Below are 17,963 nucleotides of genomic sequence, written 5' to 3' on the forward strand. Positions count from 1 at the left end.
GATCCCTCCCCCACCTTAAAGATCCTCCCCTTATTTTATCCCTTTTCCTCGAAATTACTGTATTCCCTTCCCCTTAGCTTACTCCTTCCCTTTCACTTTTCAATGAAGTGGAAGAAGTTTCACCATAAATCGAATATGTCTATTGATACACGCTATGTTCATCTCCCTCCTTTCTTTCTCTCAGATATAATAGGTTACCTTTGCCTCTTCATGAGATGTAGTACCACCACTTTATACTTTTTTATGATATAATCTCCTTTCCACCTCTAGTTTCTAAGACAAATTTTGAAGATCAAACCTTTTATGTAGGTCTGGTTTTTTCATCAAAAATAGATGGAATTCATTTATTTCGTTAAATGTCCATCTTCTTCCCTGGAAAATGATGCTCATTCTTGCTGGGTATATAATCATAAAACTTTTCTTGTACTGTGTGGCTAGCAGGTGGCAGAGTAATAAAAATATTAAGGAGGTGCTCTAGTATGTATAACAATTTCTATGGGTATTTAGGGAAGTCAGTGATTTGATATGGAGCCCATGGTCTGCAAGTGGTTAGCAGGATTGAATCCCTGGGGGCCTTTGAGTGGGATGTGAATCTACAGGATCATTTTGGTCACTTGCCAAAACCCTACTCTTGCTGGCTCAGTTTGCAGAGATTTTTTTCCCCCTCTGTAATTCTCTCTTGAATTCTCATCCTGTTCTTAGTCCAGTCTTGTGTTATTTTTATGTTCCTCATACATTTTTACTAATAACTTCAGTTATAATCTTCTTGTCACATTACCTTATTGTCTTACTTTATGTAAGCCATAAATGAAGGGGTATTAGGGAATGAGTCTATGGTTCAACATGGTGTAGTGGAGACAGCACAGGCTTTAAATTTGGGTATATATATAAGCTTTATTTTCTAGTCTTTGTGTGACTTTGGGCTTAGGGACCACTCTTTGGGCTTCATTTTCCTCAGGTGAAAAATGAATTGTACTAAATGATGTTTAAGATTCCTTCTGCTTCTGAATCCAATGATATCATAATTTAGTCTAGTCCCCTTCATAGAGTAGCTAATCTCTGCTTCCTTTTATCCCCTATCCCTAGTCCTAACCTTTTGTGGGGAAAATATGTTTTTATACTTCTGCCAATAAGAATAATCATTCACGATTCCTAGATCAGAGCAGGATAGGATCTTGAAGTCCAGCTAATTTATCTTTTATAAATTAAACAACTGGACTCATAGAGCTTAAGTAGTATATCCATGTTCACATAGGTTTTAGCAGAAGTGAGATTTGAACTGAAGTCCTTTTAATCCAGAGCCAATATTTCTTTTCATATTGCTTCCCTACTTGTGTATGTCAGTCAGTTAACAATTAAACACTTGCTATGTGCCAGATACTGCTAAGCACTGGGGATTAAAAAAAAAAGGCGAAAATGAGAAAACATTTCATTTCAATGATTAAGTTTAAGTCATTTTAATAATTTCCTAGTTGGATGTTAGGAGCTTTGGAGGGCAACTAGGTGGTTCAGTGGATGGAGTAGCAGGCCTGGAGTCAGAAAGATCATTTGTTTGAGTTCAAATCCAACCTTAGATATTTACTAGTTGTGGGAGCCTGGAAAAGTCACTTCACCCTATTTCCCTTCGTTTCCTCATCTGTAAAGTGAGCTGGAGAAGGAAATGGTAAATCACTCTAGGATAATTGCAACCCCCAGCTTAGGTTAGATATATAGGGTTTGGTGTCATCTGTCTGAAAGTAATAAATGAATTAAAGGTGGATAGTGAGATCACCAAGAGTAAGAATGTGGGCAGAGAAGAGGACCCGCATATTGTTTTGGATGACACTTAGTGGCAGAAGAAAGATGACCCAGGACAGGAAATCCAGAAAAGAAAGAGGGACTAGAAGCAAGTAGTGAGTACCACAGAAACCAACAGGAGAGAATATGGAGGTGGGGGGAATCACAAAGAGTAGGACATGACTGAAAAAGAATCCTTTGAGGCTTTTACTGCTGGCCCATAGTATCCTCTTATTCATATTACCTATGAGTTAATAGAGAGGTAAAAAAATGTAAAGTGCATAAGAATCAGCAATCCTGCAGCCCCTGGAAACTGAACCACAGAATTCTAATGTGGCCCTAAGCCAAGTACAGCAATGGTCTGTTGTTGAGATAAAGATCTCAGGTTGTGACTGGTGTTCAGGTAGTGCTACCTTTAGATTTCAGCTCTAACATTGATGGCAGACCCTCTCTGCCCAGACATTCCACTCCTTACCCCTCACCCTCCTTCATCCTAGAGAAGGTGGAAACTAGCTGCCTTCATTTTCTGCTTCACAAGCTCCAAATCCCTGGGCTCTCCTAAAGAGCCACAAACATTTATTATATTTCCCTTAATGGTTTTTAAAAATGCTTTTTATGTAATATGAAGAGTCATTTTTCAGTTGTGTCCAACTCTGATCTCACTTAGGGTTTGCTTGGCAGAGATACTGGAATGGTTTGCCAATTCCTTCTCCAGCTCATTTTACAGATCAGGAAACTGAGGCAAATAGGGTAAAGTGACTGACCCAGGATCACCCAGCTCATAAATGTCTGGGACTGGATTTGAACTCAGGAAGATGAGTCTTCTTGACTCCAGCCCCAGTGCTCTATCCACTGCTTCACCTAAGTGCTAGTGCTATAGTTTGGCTATGTTAGCCAAAATGTGGTGATATGTTTACAAATTTCAGGAGCTCTTAATGTTAGGCTATTAAATTGGGCTGAAGACTCAGGAGGTATTAGTTTGATGTTTCTCTTCTTCTATGGCTTCATCTCTGCTTCATCTATGGCAGGTTATAGTGGAAAGAACCTTAGATGTAGAATCAAAAGAGAGCCTGCCCTCCTCTCTACCTTCTGATCCCAGGACTCTTTCCTTTGATTCCACTGTTTGCTTCTCTCTTATCATAAGCAGGCAAGCTGAAACTTCAATTAGTAAATGGCTTCACAACACATTACTGATCTCATTCTAGTCCTGGCTTTGCTACTAACTGTGTGTGACCTTAAACAAAGTCACTCCTCTTAAAATTTAGAGAATATTTATTAACATTCTATTATGTGCAAGGGGTCACAAAGAGAGAAACAAAAGCCTTTGACCTCAAGGAGTTTACATTCTACTGAAAGTGGGGTAGTGGGAAGGGATAGAAGATACTTGAGTACACATGTACTCAGCTAACATAAGTCCACATAATATACCTTCTAGAGGGAGATAACATTAAGAATTAGGGCAGGGAGAAGAAAGGTCTTGGGTAAAAGGTAGCATCTGAGCTGAGCCTTGAAGAAAGCAAGGGATTCTAAAAGGCAGAAGAAAAGAGGAGTGGAGATGTTTCAGACATGGCTTGGGAAGGATGGAATACTGTGGATGGAGAGCAGTGACAAGACTGGCACAAAGTATGTAAAGAACAGTATGAATTAGACTGTGAGGGTAAGAAAGATTGGGAAGGGCTTTAAATACCAGACTGAGATTTGGTATTTTGTACTAGAGCCAATAGGGCACCACTTAAGATATTTAAGTAGGGATGTAATATGATCAGATCTAGGCTGCAGGGATGGAATGTTCTTCCAGTATGAATCAAATGGGAGGGATGTGAAGGCAAAATCGATGGCTTAGCAGCCAGTTATGTATGGGGGAATTGATTCTGAGGTTTCAGACCTAGGTGACTGGAAGAATAGTGGTGCCCTCAACAGAAATAGGAAATTTGGAGGAAGATGGTTTTGAGGAAAACAAAGTATGTTGCACTTGGGATATGTTGAGTGTTGATAAGCCTAAAGGACATCTAAGGGAAAATATCTAGTAGGTGCTGGGTTACATGAGTGACTTGGTGGATAATGTCCTGTCTTTGGAGTAGAAACCAGAATTCACATCCTGTTCCATCACTTAGTAGTATCACTTCTGGGCAAGTCACTTGATCTTAGAAGTTTCCTGCTGTATAAGATAGGAATAATAACAGGAATTACCCACTTGAGAGGACCAATTGAAATTATGGTTATAAAGTGATGAGGTTTAGATTTGGGGTACACCTAAATGAAATTAGGGTTTCTGGTGGTCAGGGAATTAAATGAGGTCTAGTGGCAGGTTCGGGGGTACAGGGTAGATTTGGCTCCCCTGCAACCCCCTGGGATTTGGCGCAAGAATAGGGAGTTCTGGAGACACTCAAGAGTCCCCTGTAAAAAAGCCGAAAAACTAGAATGATAAAAGAGATTTATTATTGAGATTGGAAGTAAGGTTAAAGTCTAGTTAAGGAAATAGGTAAAGGTAAAGAGAATATAACACTGGAAACAGTATTTCAGTGGGCAGAGATCCTTGGCATGCCAAGCATAGGGCTGGCATGTTTGGAACCTCTGCAAGAAGAGGATTTTAGTTTGGCCCTTTTTATGAGAGATTTAGCTAAAGGGGCCTGTGGGTGGAGTCCCAAGTTGGTTCAGATCCAGTGGAGGCTGGGACAAGCCTGGATCTCCTATTGGAATTCAAAGGGGTGCTTTTGACCAGGATTTGTGAATCAAAGGTCTTAGCTTCCTGAATTGATAATGTATCAGCTGGGGCTGGGAATCAGAAAGGAATAAATCAATCTGAAAGGAATCACAAATGTAGTTTCTTAAAGGGACCAAACCCACTTCAAAAGCATTTGAAAAACTTAATACCATATAAATGTTAGCACTTATTAGAGAGAAGGAGCATTGCATTGTGGATAGAGAGCCAGCCTTGAAGCTCAGGGAAATTTGTGACTGACACACATTGGCTTACCTTCCCAGGACTCTAAGCCAATGGTACCAAACTGATATCCCTACTTAAGGATCTCTGCAGACCACATATTGGCTTAGTTTTAAAAATGTAATATCACCTATATTTTATTTTGTTAAATATTCCTCTATAACATTTTAATCTGGTTCCTCTTCCCTCCTTCCCCTCCCCTTCTCCCCCACAATGGCTCCACCAGTCACTTCTGTTCTGGGCTGCTCTCTCAGTTTAAAAATTGCAGAGAAGACCTCCATGAAGGAGTTCTCCAGTCCTTATTACACTAGTAGCCAGTAGTATTAAGTAGTATTGTAGGTCTAGAATTCAGGATGGAGTTTGGTGTCATCTGTCTGAAAGTAATACATGAATTAAAGGTGGATAGTGAGATCACCAAGAGTAAGAGTGTGGGCAGAGAAGAGGACCCGCATATTGTTTTGGATGACACTTAGTGGCAGAAGAAAGATGACCCAGGACAGGAAATCCAGAAAAGGAAGAGGGACTAGAAGCAAGTAGTGAGTACCAGAGAAGCCAACAGGAGAGAGTCTAAGGGGAAAAGGTCTGAATAGTGTTAAAAGGTGCAGAGAGCTCAAATGGTGTGAGCACTGAGAAAAGTCCATTGAATTAAGTAGTTCAGAAATTGTTGGCCTCAGAGAGAGTGGTCTCAACCAAATCAAAGGGTCAGCAGCCAGAATGTAAAAGGTTGAGAAATGAGAGGTGTGGGGATGGAGAGAATGAGTATAAAACAGCCCTTAGTAGGGCCTTTGGCTATGAAAAGATATGTAAGTTAATAGCTTGAAGAAATATGTTTTTTGAGGATGAGATAGAGGCAGATTTATAGAGGGCAGATTAGGAGATAGTAGTGATAGTGGTACAATCTTTGCTAAATTTTAAAAGGAAAGACTCGACTGAGGTGTGGAGTGGCCCCAGTTTTCTTGGTAAAGTAGGTGAGGCACACTACTGAGAGGAAGGAATGAAGAGATATGGAGGAGAGAGAGAAAGAAAACCAGTTTTGGAACAGCTTGGAGAGCCCATCAGGGAGGAGTAAAAGGACTTGCCATTCTGAAATCGGATCATTTTAATCTAGAGTAGACTTAATTGCATCGTTATATGTTTCAACATCATTCAAGTAGGAATCAAGTTCAAGAGTTGGAAGTCCCTAGGCCAGCAGCTATAGGACAAGAGAACAAAGAAATTAAGCACAAAGGATAGTATGCAGTTGACTTTGTCAAGCCCTACAAAGTAGAAACTTAAAACTAGGGAGGAGATAATGAATTCTGAGAAGAGAGAGCTGTACAATAGGTTTAAGAGGGATGAAGAAGTGATGGACAGATAGGTCGTTGTAATCAAACAGGAATTTCAGATTTCTAGATCCTGGAGGCAAAAGAATTATGGGTAATGGTAACATTAAAGGTATGATCCTCCCTGTGAGCTGCTGAAATGGAGTGAAGGTTGTGGGAGGCGAGGTTGATGATTTGGTAGGATGAGCCTACCCTATTAGTGTGCACTGGGCTATCATGGTGTATAGAGAGCGCAGCACTTGGAGTCAGGAAGATAGATTCAAATCCTGCCTCAGAAATTTCTAGTTCTGTAATCCTATACAAACCATTTAACATCTCTGAGGCTCTTCTATATAATGGGGATTTTAATAGCACCTTCTCTGATCATGTTTTGAGATTCAAATGAGAGAATGCCTATAAAAAGCTTTTCAAACCTTAAAGCACTACGTCAATACGAGCTATTGTCAAAGCTCCCAAGAATGAGACCAAGCTTTGGGGTGGAGTGGAAGGCTGGCAGCCATTTGATGAAGTCCTTGAGAAAGGAGGGATGATCGCTTGAGGACTGGTAGATGAATAGAACTAGGAACTGTTTCCAGTAAATATGAAATAAATATGGGACATACAGAGTGATTATACTTATTCAGATTACTTGTTTAATTGTAATAACAGGGGCAGCTAGGTGGCGCAGTGCATAGAGCACCAGCCCTGAATTCAGGACTTGAGTTCAGATCTGGTCTCATACACTTAACATTTCCTAGCTGTGGGACCCGGGGCAAGTCACTTAACCCCAGTCTCAGGGGGAAAAAAAAATCTTCCCTATTGTAATAGCAGAGGTAGGGCTCTCTTAAAGCCCTTTACAATCTGGCTCCAGCCCACCATTCCTACCCTATGACACATTCCTCCCAACACTTTCTACCTTCTGGCCTGACTGCATTTTCTTTTTTTTTCTGAGGCTGGGGTTAAGTGACTTGCCCAGGGTCACACAGCTAGGAAGTGTCTGAGACCACATTTGAACTCCGGTCCTCCTGAATTCAGGGCTGGTGCTCTATCCACTGCGCCACCTAGCTGCCCCTGACTGCATTTTCTCCCCAATATTTCTTCTATTTCTTTGCACAGGATGGTTTCTCTCCTTATCTTTGCCTTATGTCACCTCCTGGCTCCCTCTAAGGCTTGGCTCAGTTGCCACTCTTCCTTATTCCTTCAGTTTAGAACTCAACTTTGAGATTTATTGTTTGAGCATGTGCTGCTTTTCTTGAATTATTGCTCTATAAATGTGACCTACTATTTAAGTCTGTTTTTGGAGACTTAGGAAAAAGGACTTCTAGCTTTTGTATGGGCAGCGAGGCAGCGCAGTCTAGAGCTTCAGCACTGTGGGACCCTCACAGGGCATATAGTCTTTTTAAAGATCATAAAGAACAGCTAGGTGGTGAAGGCTCAGAGTTCAAATTCAGCCTCAGACATTAGTAGCTGCGGGAACTTGAGCAAGTCACTTCGTCCTATTTGCCTCAATTTATTCATCTGTAAAATGAATTGGGTCAGGACAGAGTCAGACTAAACAACAAAATAACGAGGTATAAGTGGGAAAGTCCACTAGTTTTCTAGAGCCAAGACAGACTATCTGTGTAATTCTAAGCACGTAGGCTCTCTAAGTCTCCGTTTCCTCATCTGTAAAATAAGGAGATAGGAAGATGACCCAGAAGTTCTTACCAGCAGGAATCTGTTATCCAAGTGATTGAATACGGATCTCCCAAATACGTGTTTAATAAATACCTTTTAAATTAATTATAAATTGTCTTAGAGCTATTCTTGCACCAAAGGATAGCTCAGTACCAAAACTTATGTCACTCTGACCTGGATCTGGTTGCCAAATCACGTCTTCCCTGAATTGAGGCCTGCAGATGGACTACAGTTCCCAGCACGCATTAACAACCTTTGACCCGAGCAGTGTCAAGGACTACAGCTCCCGGCAGCCAATGCGGCCCGGGAGCGTAATAGACTACATTCTCCCGCGGTACAACGAGGGCCTGCGGGTCTCCAAGTGGGCGGTGCAGTCGGCGCGGGCGGTGCCGGGAGTTGTGGTCCGCGTCGGGTCGCCTAGACGCCGCGGGGGCCTGTGGGAGGTGGCGAGTACAGGCCCCGCTGAGGGAGGAGGCGTCAGTGCGGCCTGAGCCGGGAAGCCAAGACTGCGACTTCTACTGGGGTTCCCGGACGGCGGCGGAGGGGATCGGGGGGGTGGCGGCACCATGTCGGTGTTCGGGAAACTGTTTGGGTCCGGCGGGGGTAAGTCCGGGGGCAAGGGCGGCCCGACCCCGCAGGAAGCGATCCAGCGGCTGCGGGACACGGAGGAGATGCTGAGCAAGAAACAGGAGTTCTTGGAGAAGAAGATCGAGCAGGAGCTGGCGGCGGCCAAGAAGCACGGCACCAAGAACAAGCGAGGTGAGTCCTGACCCTCGAACCCGGGGGGCTCCCGCGACACCGAGCCGGCCCCGCCCGGCGCCGACCCCACCCTGGGCGGCCCCGCCCGGCCTGGGCACTCCGGCCTCTGCCCCCGGCCTCGGCGTCTGCGCCCCCTTCCCGCCTCGAATCCTGCCTGCTGGCCCCGGTCTGCACTGACCCTCTCGCGCACACCCAGTCCTTTCATCCCGTGACCACCGGGCACCTGTGGAGCCTCCTCCCGTCCCCCAGAGTCCGGCCTAGACCGGCCTCTGCCCGGCAGCGCGGACTGCCCTGCGGCTCTGGCCACTTTTGTGCTCTTCCCTCCCACCTCCCCTGCGTGCTCCCCACCAGCGTGAGTGCTCTGGGGCTCTGGCCCCCCGGTAACACTCACTCAGGCTCGTCTGTCTGTCTGTGGGTTTCTTTTTCTGTCAGTTTCTCCGCCTCATACGCCCTCTGTCTCTCCGTGTCCCTGTTTGTGTCTGCCTGTCTGTCTCCTTCTCTGTCTCTGTCTTTTGGTCTCTATCTCTCTCACACTCAGTCTCTCCATCTCTCTCTCGTGAGCTCACACCCCTTTCCCCCGTCTCTCTCACACACTCAAAACTCTTTTTTCTCATCTCTCCCGGTCTCCCACACATATTCTCCCTGTCCCCACATTCCCGCCCCCCCATTCCTGGCCCAGAAAGCCGGCCCCTTCCGCCCCCTAAAGCCTCCCATCGCCTCTGGGCCCCCACGCCCCACTTCTCCCCCTCCCTTTTCTGTGTGTTTTCCTTTGCTTACTCTCACTGCTCCCTTCCCTTCCCCGGCTCCCCCACTCATCCCCCACTCCGGACTCTGCCCCACGACTCCAACTTCCCTATCCCGGAGTCCCCGGGAGAAACTCTCTTGTGACTCACTCTTCATCACCCGCCGGGCGCCTCCCACTTCTGACGTGACTGGAGACGCGGCCTGAGCCCCTCGTTCTCCTCCTCCACCTCGAGCAGGGGCTCTAAGAATAGCCAGCCCCGTTCTCCTGGGTTTTGGCCCGTGGGGTGGATGCTGACTTTGCTGACGCTTAGTACCACTTCCACCTTCCCCCTCTGAAGCCCAGGAATTATATGTAGCCGTGCGCCGCCTCCCAGAGTGGCGAGAATTCCGGCCCCAGGTCAGACCCGAGCTCTCGTTGGAAAGGAAAGCATTCTTGGGCCGACAAGGCTCCCCTCCCCCTCTGCTGTCTGAACTCTCCTCTCCCTTTTCCTTTGCCAGACCAGTGTGTGCCATTATGCACTGCACTGCTTGTGATTATAGCGTTGTTTTTTCAACAGATGCTGGCACTTCTTAAGGCTTTGCCTTGCTGAGGGGTTTACTCAGCTCTTATGTGATATGGCAGATGCTCAGAGGTTTTCTGGGTCCATGGTTCTAGAAAATAGTCGTGGAACCAATACAGGCTTGATAGGTGATTTTTTAAATTAGTATCCAGAAGTCCTGAAGAGGCATTTAGAAGGGGGCTACTCTTAGTTGTGGGCCTCTAGTCCACTCTCCCCGATCTTTTCTGGCAAGGAAAGGCAGCGGGATTGGGCTGAAACTACGCTTCACTCTCCTCCTTTTTTGAGACTATGCCCTGTTGCTCATCATTCAGGGAAGAGGGCTGCTCGGCTTTCTGCTGCTTCGGTGCTCCAGGTATCATCAGAGCACTAACCACCTGCTGAGTGCCCTGGGAGTCACCACACTGGCGTGTCTGCGGGGCTGTGCAGACAAAGGCTGTGTACGGAACACATTCAGATAAATGTCACCGAAATCTAAATCAACTGTTAATGCTTCGTTATTCAGTTGTTAATGATGACATGCTAAGTGGGAGGTGTGGGGCAAAAGTTTGTCTTAATATTTCATTTCCAAACTTTTATCTCGTTTATTAATTCACATCTATTACTCAAGGCCTTGTGTTAGGTGCCGGAGGGATACAAAGATAAGACAAATAGGATCTTTCACTATCTGGGACCTCAGCGCCTATTTCTTAAATACGTTGTGGCAGGGCTGAGACTCTTATTTAGAATCCTCTGATAAACCTATAATTTATGGGTTTCCCAGGACAAATTATAAGAGCAGACAACTTTTTTCTGTGAGATCCAAATAGAAAAATGAGTTGTTATTGGGCAAAAAATGGAAAAAGATGAAATTATTTTTGAGCTCTGGAAGATTTTTGCTATTTGCAAACTGTGGAGGATCCTTACTGATTTTCTCCTTGTCAGTATGAAAGATAATGAATGGGGAAGCTAAATCATGTAGTAGAAATAGCACCTGACTTAGACTCGAAGGTCTTGGGTTTGAATCTTAATTTCTGCCTTATCTGTGAGCTATGTGATTTTAAGTCACTTCAACTCTATAAAATGTCCTCTGAAAAATGAAGGACTTGGGCTAGACAAGATAATCTGAGGGGTCCTTCTGATGGGGTCCTTCTGATTCTAAATCCTGTGGACATGATTTTATCATTTAGTGAAGATTCTTCTATTTTTTTAGTCTGTCATCAAAAAGAGATCAAGGATTTTCTAGAAAGGCTGTATTTTGACTGAATGAAAAAAATATTGCTTTGTTAAAATTAGAAATTGGAAATGTATCATTTATGTTGCCAGTGATATATATTTTTTAAGTTAAAAACTCTTGGTCTTGGAACTGAATTCTCTTATCCTTTTGTCTCCCCTTTTCTCATCTTAACAATAGAGTCTTAGTATTGATATTATTTTTCTTGCATCTGAAAATTGGGAACAGAGCAGAACATCAGCTCTTTTATGAGCTAATTTAGGCTAAATGAACAATGCTTAATAGCATATATAGAAATTTGGCTCTAGTTGCTATTCTGCCACCATCAAGTCCTAATTATTGTTAGAATTGGTACTTTTTCATATTTATTAAAGGCATTCTAAATGTTTTATTGTGGGAGGACATTTAACAGTTAAATTTATTGCTAAAGAGAACTCCCTGTTCTGATAGAGGCATCAAGTTGAAAAATTGTATCTTATTGGTTTATGTGCTAGCAGATTCTTCTGAGGACACTTATGGAAAACTAGGAAAATGTCAAGAAAATTCTTCAGAAAGAAGACTCCTGTCTGGGTCGTTGTTTGAACCAGTCAGTATGGAATCTAGTTTCTTTTTTAAGACTACAAGAATGAGAAAGAGACTAGTATTTCATGGAGATCTTGGGTATAGATGCCTAATTGGATGTTTTGGTTTTATGAATTCTTTATCTCTTTTGCAACTTCTGTTTGTCAGTAAACTTAAATATTTGGGTAGTGATTGCAAAAGTACCTTCAGAGATTGAACTCAAGATGGATTCTACTGAGATCCTGTCCAATTCTGAATCCATGATCCTGGAATTGTAAGCATGAGAAATTCTGAGTTAAATTACTTTGCTAAAGGAGAGATTGTTTTTAGGGGTCTGAAGAAAGAAACTGTAGAACATTCCTTAAGTAGCTAAGTGCAGTGCCAGTATTTCTTAGACAAAAACATTTCTCCATTATGTTTACAGTATTTTAGGGGAAAGAACAAGTAATGTTAAAAGAGTAAAGTTACTGCAGATTTTAGCAGTTCCTTCAGGGTCATAAAGGTTTGTGAAAGATTGGTTTTTCTTGCCCAGAAATAATTTGTTTTTGCTTTGTCATAATTATGTCATTGCTTTTTGTTTTAAAAATAATCCTAATATTAGTCATTGTGCCATAGATGAGTGTTTAATCTAGCAAGACAAACATATTAATGGTTAAATATAATCAATTTAAACAAGTTTATTATCTTAAAATAGGGATACCCAATAGAGCCTGTTTTTAATAATTTCTCCAGAAATTAACTCAACACCTTATGAATTGGTCTGTCATGATAGAGCTCTTCAGCTTCCCTCAGCAGGTTGTAGTGGATCTGTGTACATAGGGTGCTCAATACATGAATGCTGGAACTTCTGCTCTAAAAGACTAATTTACTTAATTTCCAACTTCTCCAAGTGTTTGTGCCAGTTATCATTTTGAGCCACCACGGCTTTTTCTGCTACAAATGCTCAATTTTCCAAATTTGAGATTGCTTTCCTCTGGGCTGAAGTGAGAGCCAGATCTAGGCAAAAACTGGATTTAGAGTAATGAAGTGTGTATTGAGTAGTTTTATTTTTTTCGCTATGCAAAATACCTCCAGATAGAGGTCAGAGAGTGAACCGTTCACTTCACCTCTTTATGTAGCAAAATCAGGAGCAGTAATAACAGTATACAAGTTTGGGGAGAAGAATAAAAATTATTCATTTTTCTGAACCTGATGTAAAATAAACTTTTAGTGTCAACCAGCTTTGATTTTCTTTTCCAATAAACTGATTTATATAAAGGTTAGGAGCTGGTGAAGCCACCAGATACAGTCCCTTTGTTGGTCCCCAGAACTTCATAGAATAATTTGTCATATATGCATCTTAACCCTTGAACCTTGAAGTTCACCCTATCCCTGGGCTGCTTATGTTGGTTATATACTCTGCCCTTGCAAGTCCTTCCTTCTGATTCATTGGTTCTTCCCAGAATTTCCATTTTAAGAACTAAGCCCAGGCCAGTATGCCTTTATTCCTCCCCATTCTGCTCTCAACTCCGAACTTTCTCTGCCTTTCTCTGCCCAGCCTCTTCTTAATTGCCCTTCTTCCAGCTTCTTTTTATAAGTTGTCTTCCTCTATTAGAATGTAAACTCCTTGAGGGCAAGGACTCTCAGTTTATATTGTATTTGAAGACAAATTTGTGCTTGTTGACTGGATGTGGCTGCTGGAAGTCCATGCTAGCCTCAGGCTGAGATGCCTTGGGAGGATGATAATGGAGGGGACTGGGTACAGTGGCTAGATACAGATCAGGATGAGTGGAGATGGTCCTGGATGTAGAGAGATCTAGGACTTTTTTTTTTTTTCTTCGCTATGTATACATATTTATATAGTTATCTTGCTGCACAAGAAAAATCAGGTAAAGAAGGAAGAAAAAAAACCTGAGGAAAAAAACAAAATGCAAACAAACATCAACAGAAAAAGTGAAAATTCTATATTGTGATCCACACTCAGTTCCCACTGGCCTCTCTCTGGGTGTAGATGGCTCTCTTCATCACTGAACAAGTGGAACTGGCCTGAATCATCTCCTTGTTGAGGAGAGCCACGTCCATCAGAATTGATCATGGTATAATCTTGTTGCTGTGTATAATGATCTCCTGGTTCTTTTCATTTCACTCATCAGTTCATGTAAGTCTCTCCAGACCTTTCTGAAATCATCCTGCTGGTCATTTCTTACAGAACAATAATATTCCATAACATTCATATGCCATAATTTACCCAACTATTCTCCACTTGATGGGCATCCATTCAGTTTCTAGCCACCACAAAAAGGGCTACCATAAACATTTTTGCACATCTAGGTAGAGCTAGGACTTTTTAAACTAAGGTCTTCCACAGGTCTCAGTGATGCTGGGACATAAAAATGAACTGAATTTAAGGGAGGGAGAGCTGGGCAGGGTCCCCTGCCTCACTTTTCCCTCTAGAACCTCTGGGTACAGTGGCTAGATACAGATCAAGATGAGTGGAGATGGTACTGGATGTAGTGAGAGACCCAAAAGTTTGGGGTCACAGGTGTCTCGAGGTGTCTCAAAAGAATTTGCAGGCTTGAACCCATTTCCTAGTTAAGAGGCAAAGTTTTATTGAAATTGTAAGAAATAAGCAAAGAAATAGGAGCCAAGGATACACATTTATCCACGTTTCTATCAGTGATATGCTAATTCTATGGCCCATAAGTAGGGCCAGGGAGTAGAATCCAGAATGTGGTTCTCACTGACCAGATTATCAGTCACCAATGAATTGAGGAATGGTCTATTCAGAATCAGACTGATGGTTGTTCTTAGGTTGGGAATGTGGGAAGTCCCTGAGGCAGACTCTAAGACTAGAAGATTTAAGATTACTGATTTATTAGAATAGAAATCCCCCCCTCTTAAAATTAGGGGATCTCAAATGGTATATTACATCACTAGTGTCTCTAAAACACTTTAATCTTTATTGATACCTTGAATCCCTTTCTGTGTCTCAGTTTCCTTATCCAGAAGTCAGGAGTAATAATATGTTTTGCTGACCCTCTTGGGTTGTTGTGACAATGAAGGACAATGGACAGAGGCTCATTTTGCATAGTTAAAAGTACTGCAAACATGTCACATTTTATTGTAGCTCAGTTAGCATCTTAGAACATTCCAGTTTTCCAATCAGACTCCCAGAAAACTATTTTAATGACCTAGAAAAAAAATAACAAAGTTCATATGGAAAAACAAAAGGTCAAGAATTTCAAGGGAACTAATGAAAAAAAAAATCAGATGAAGGTGGCCTAGCTGTACCAGATCTAAAATTATATTATAAAGCAGTGGTTACCAAAACCATTTGGTATTTGCTAAGAAACAGACTGAGAAACAGATCAGTGGAATAGATTAGGTTCAAAGGACAAAACAGTCAATAACTTTAATAATCTAGTACTTGACAAACTCAAAGATCCCAGCTTTTGGGATAAGAACTTGCTGTTTGACAAAAACTGCTGGGAAAATTGGAAATTAGTATGGCAGAAACTAGGCATTGACCAACACTTAACACCATACACCAAGATAAGGTCAAAATGGGTTCATGACCTAGGCATCAAGAATGAGATTATAAATAAGTTAGAAGAATACAGGATAGTTTACCTCTCAGACCTGTGGAAGAGGAAGGAAAGAAGAACTAGAGATCATCACTGATCACAAACTATAAAATTTTGATTATATCAAGTTGAAAAGTTTTTGTACAAACAAAACTAATGCAGACAAAATTAGAAGGGAAGCAATAAACTGGGAAAACATTTTTACAGTCAAAGGTTCTGATAAAGGCCTCATTTCCAAAATATATAGAGAATTGACTCTAATTTATAAGAAATCAAGCCATTCTCCAATTGATAAGTGGTCAAAGGATATGAGCGAGCAGACAATTCTCAGATGAAGAAATGGAAACCATTTCTAGCCATATGAAAAGGTGCTCCAAGTCATTATTAATCAGAAATGCAAATTAAGACAACTCTGAGATATCACTACATACCTGTCAGATTGGCTAAAATGACAGGGAAAGATAATGCGGAATGTTGGAGGGGATGTGGGAAAACTGGGACACTTGATACATTGTGAATACATCCAACCATTCTGGAGAGCAATTTGTAACTATGCTCAAAAAGTTATCAAACTGTGCATACCCTTTGATCCAGCAGTGTTACTACTGGGCTTATATCCCAAAGAGATCTAAAAGAGGGGAAAGGGACCTGTATATGCAAGAATGTTCATGGCAGCCCTTTTTGTAGTGGATAGAAACTAGAAATTGAATGGATGCCCATCAATTGGAGATTGGCTGAATAAATTGTTGTATATGAATGTTATGGAATATTATTGTTCTGTAAGAAATGACCAGGATGATTTCAGAAAGCCCTGGAGAGACTTACATGAATTGATGCTGAGTGAAATGAGCAGGACCAGGATATCATTATATACTTCAACAACAATACTATATGATGATCAATTCTGATGGACATGGCCCTCTTCACCAATGAGGTGAACCAAATCAATTCCAATAGAGCAGTAATAAACTGAACCAACTACACCTAGCGAAAGAGATGACTATGAACCACTACATAGAATTCCCAATCCCTCTATTTTTGTCTGCCTGCATTTTGGATTTCCTTCACAGGTTAATTGTACACTATTTCAAAGTCTGATTCTTTTTGTACAGCAAAATAACTATATGGACATATATACATATATTGTATTTGATTTATACTTTAACATATTTAACATGTATTGGTCAACCTGCCATCTGGGGGAGGGGGTTGGGGGAGAGAGGGGAAAAATTGGAACAAAAGGTTTTACAACTGTCAATACTGAAAAATTACCCATGCATACATCTTGTAAATAAATATATATATATATATATATATATATATATATTTTTTATTTACAATTTTAAATTAAAAAATTTTAAAATTTAATTTAAAAAATTAAAAAAAAAAAGAACATCATTCCAATTTTACCCAACAGGCTTATAGGATTACCCAGAAGGAGGTGGAGGGGCCTGGGCTTTACAGTGTCCTTTTTAGTGTCCTTTGTATTCAGATCCTGTGACAGTCACATGCTAGGGCTTTTATTATAAAAGGAGATTTGGCTAGAATCTTTAAAGTTAATAGCATTGGATGGTAAATGGTGTGTAGGATTAAGGAGAGTTTAAAGTAACATCCTTGAACATGAGATTCTATTGGTAGATGTGTGGAACAATAGCAACCACAGAAACAGCTACTTATGTTAGCCTCCTTGAGTACTATATGCAACAGCAGATTGAAAACTATGGAGTTTTGCTACCTTTTCCTGTTTTTGCCTTTGTGTCATGATCTGGAAAGGCCACAAAGGAATGAGGACCATCTTATATTTATGAAACAAAGAAAAACATAAGATGGCCCTCATTTCTTTTTTTTTTAAGCCATGCTTATATTTTATGATTTTATAGCATTCACTTTTGATTTTATTCTTTGATGGGTCTGTTTACATTGTTATAGGCATTGTGTATATTGTTTTCTTGGCTCTGCTCACTTTGCACTGTTTTATGTAGATCTTTTCTTCATTATATTCACTTACCTCAGTTTATTTAAACCATTCTCCAATCGTTGGACATCTACTTTGTTCCAATACTTTATTCGTACAAAAAAAATGCAATTACAAATATTTTATTGTATTTGAGGACTTTATTCTTATTGTTGAGGTATAAGACACCCCAACAATGTTAGGTTTTCCAGATTGGTGACACAGGTAAAAGAATTCGCAAACTCTGTTCCAAGTTAAGGGCAAAGATTTATCAAGCTAGATTCCAAAAGAAGTTAGCAAAGAATCAAGAGCTAGAAGATAAATTTATAGGAAAAACTTAGATCGTGTTTCCTGTCACTCTTATGCTAATTTTATGGCTTATATGTAGAATTGAGAAGTAGTCTTAGAGGTGGAGTTGAAGAGTCTGGTATACACTCCATTATTGTATATGAAACTTTGTTATTACTGACTAACTGTTATCTTGACAGCCAGTATTGTTTTTGGAATTACAGCACTCCCTAGGCCAGGTGGCCTTAGAGTTAAGGCCTAGTAGCCTTAGGTTATTACTACATCCTTCCTAGAGGTTACAACACTTCATTGATCAGTAGGAATAAGCCTAGTTATAGAATCTTGGGGTCAAAAGATATAAATATATACTTTTTCAGTTTTATTTTGTTTTTCCAAATACATGTAAAGATAGTTTTCAGCATTCATTTTTATAATTTTGTGTTCCAAATTTTTTTCCTTCCTTCCCTTCCCCCCAAGACAGCAAGCAATCTCATACAGGTTAAACAAGTGCAGCCTTTTTAAACATATTTCCATGTTTGTCATATTATACAAGAAAAATCAGACCAAAGTGGGGAGAAAAACCATGAGAAAGAAAAGTCAAACAAAGCTAAAAATACTATACTTCC

General features: G+C 41.1%; 1 protein-coding gene across 1 annotated transcript in view; it reads left to right on the top strand.

Moving 5' to 3' along the window:
* Positions 1–8,024: 8,024 nt before the first annotated feature.
* Positions 8,025–17,963, top strand: part of CHMP4B (charged multivesicular body protein 4B) — a 62,431-nt gene continuing 52,492 nt past the window's right edge. Inside the window, exon 1 of the mRNA XM_074292428.1 lies at positions 8,025–8,457. Coding sequence (XP_074148529.1) covers positions 8,265–8,457 — 193 coding nt within the window. The 5' untranslated portion in view covers positions 8,025–8,264. The remainder of the gene's footprint in view (positions 8,458–17,963) is intronic.

Source organism: Sminthopsis crassicaudata, chromosome 2, assembly GCF_048593235.1.
Source record: "Sminthopsis crassicaudata isolate SCR6 chromosome 2, ASM4859323v1, whole genome shotgun sequence".
NCBI classification, from domain to species: Eukaryota; Metazoa; Chordata; class Mammalia; order Dasyuromorphia; family Dasyuridae; genus Sminthopsis; species Sminthopsis crassicaudata.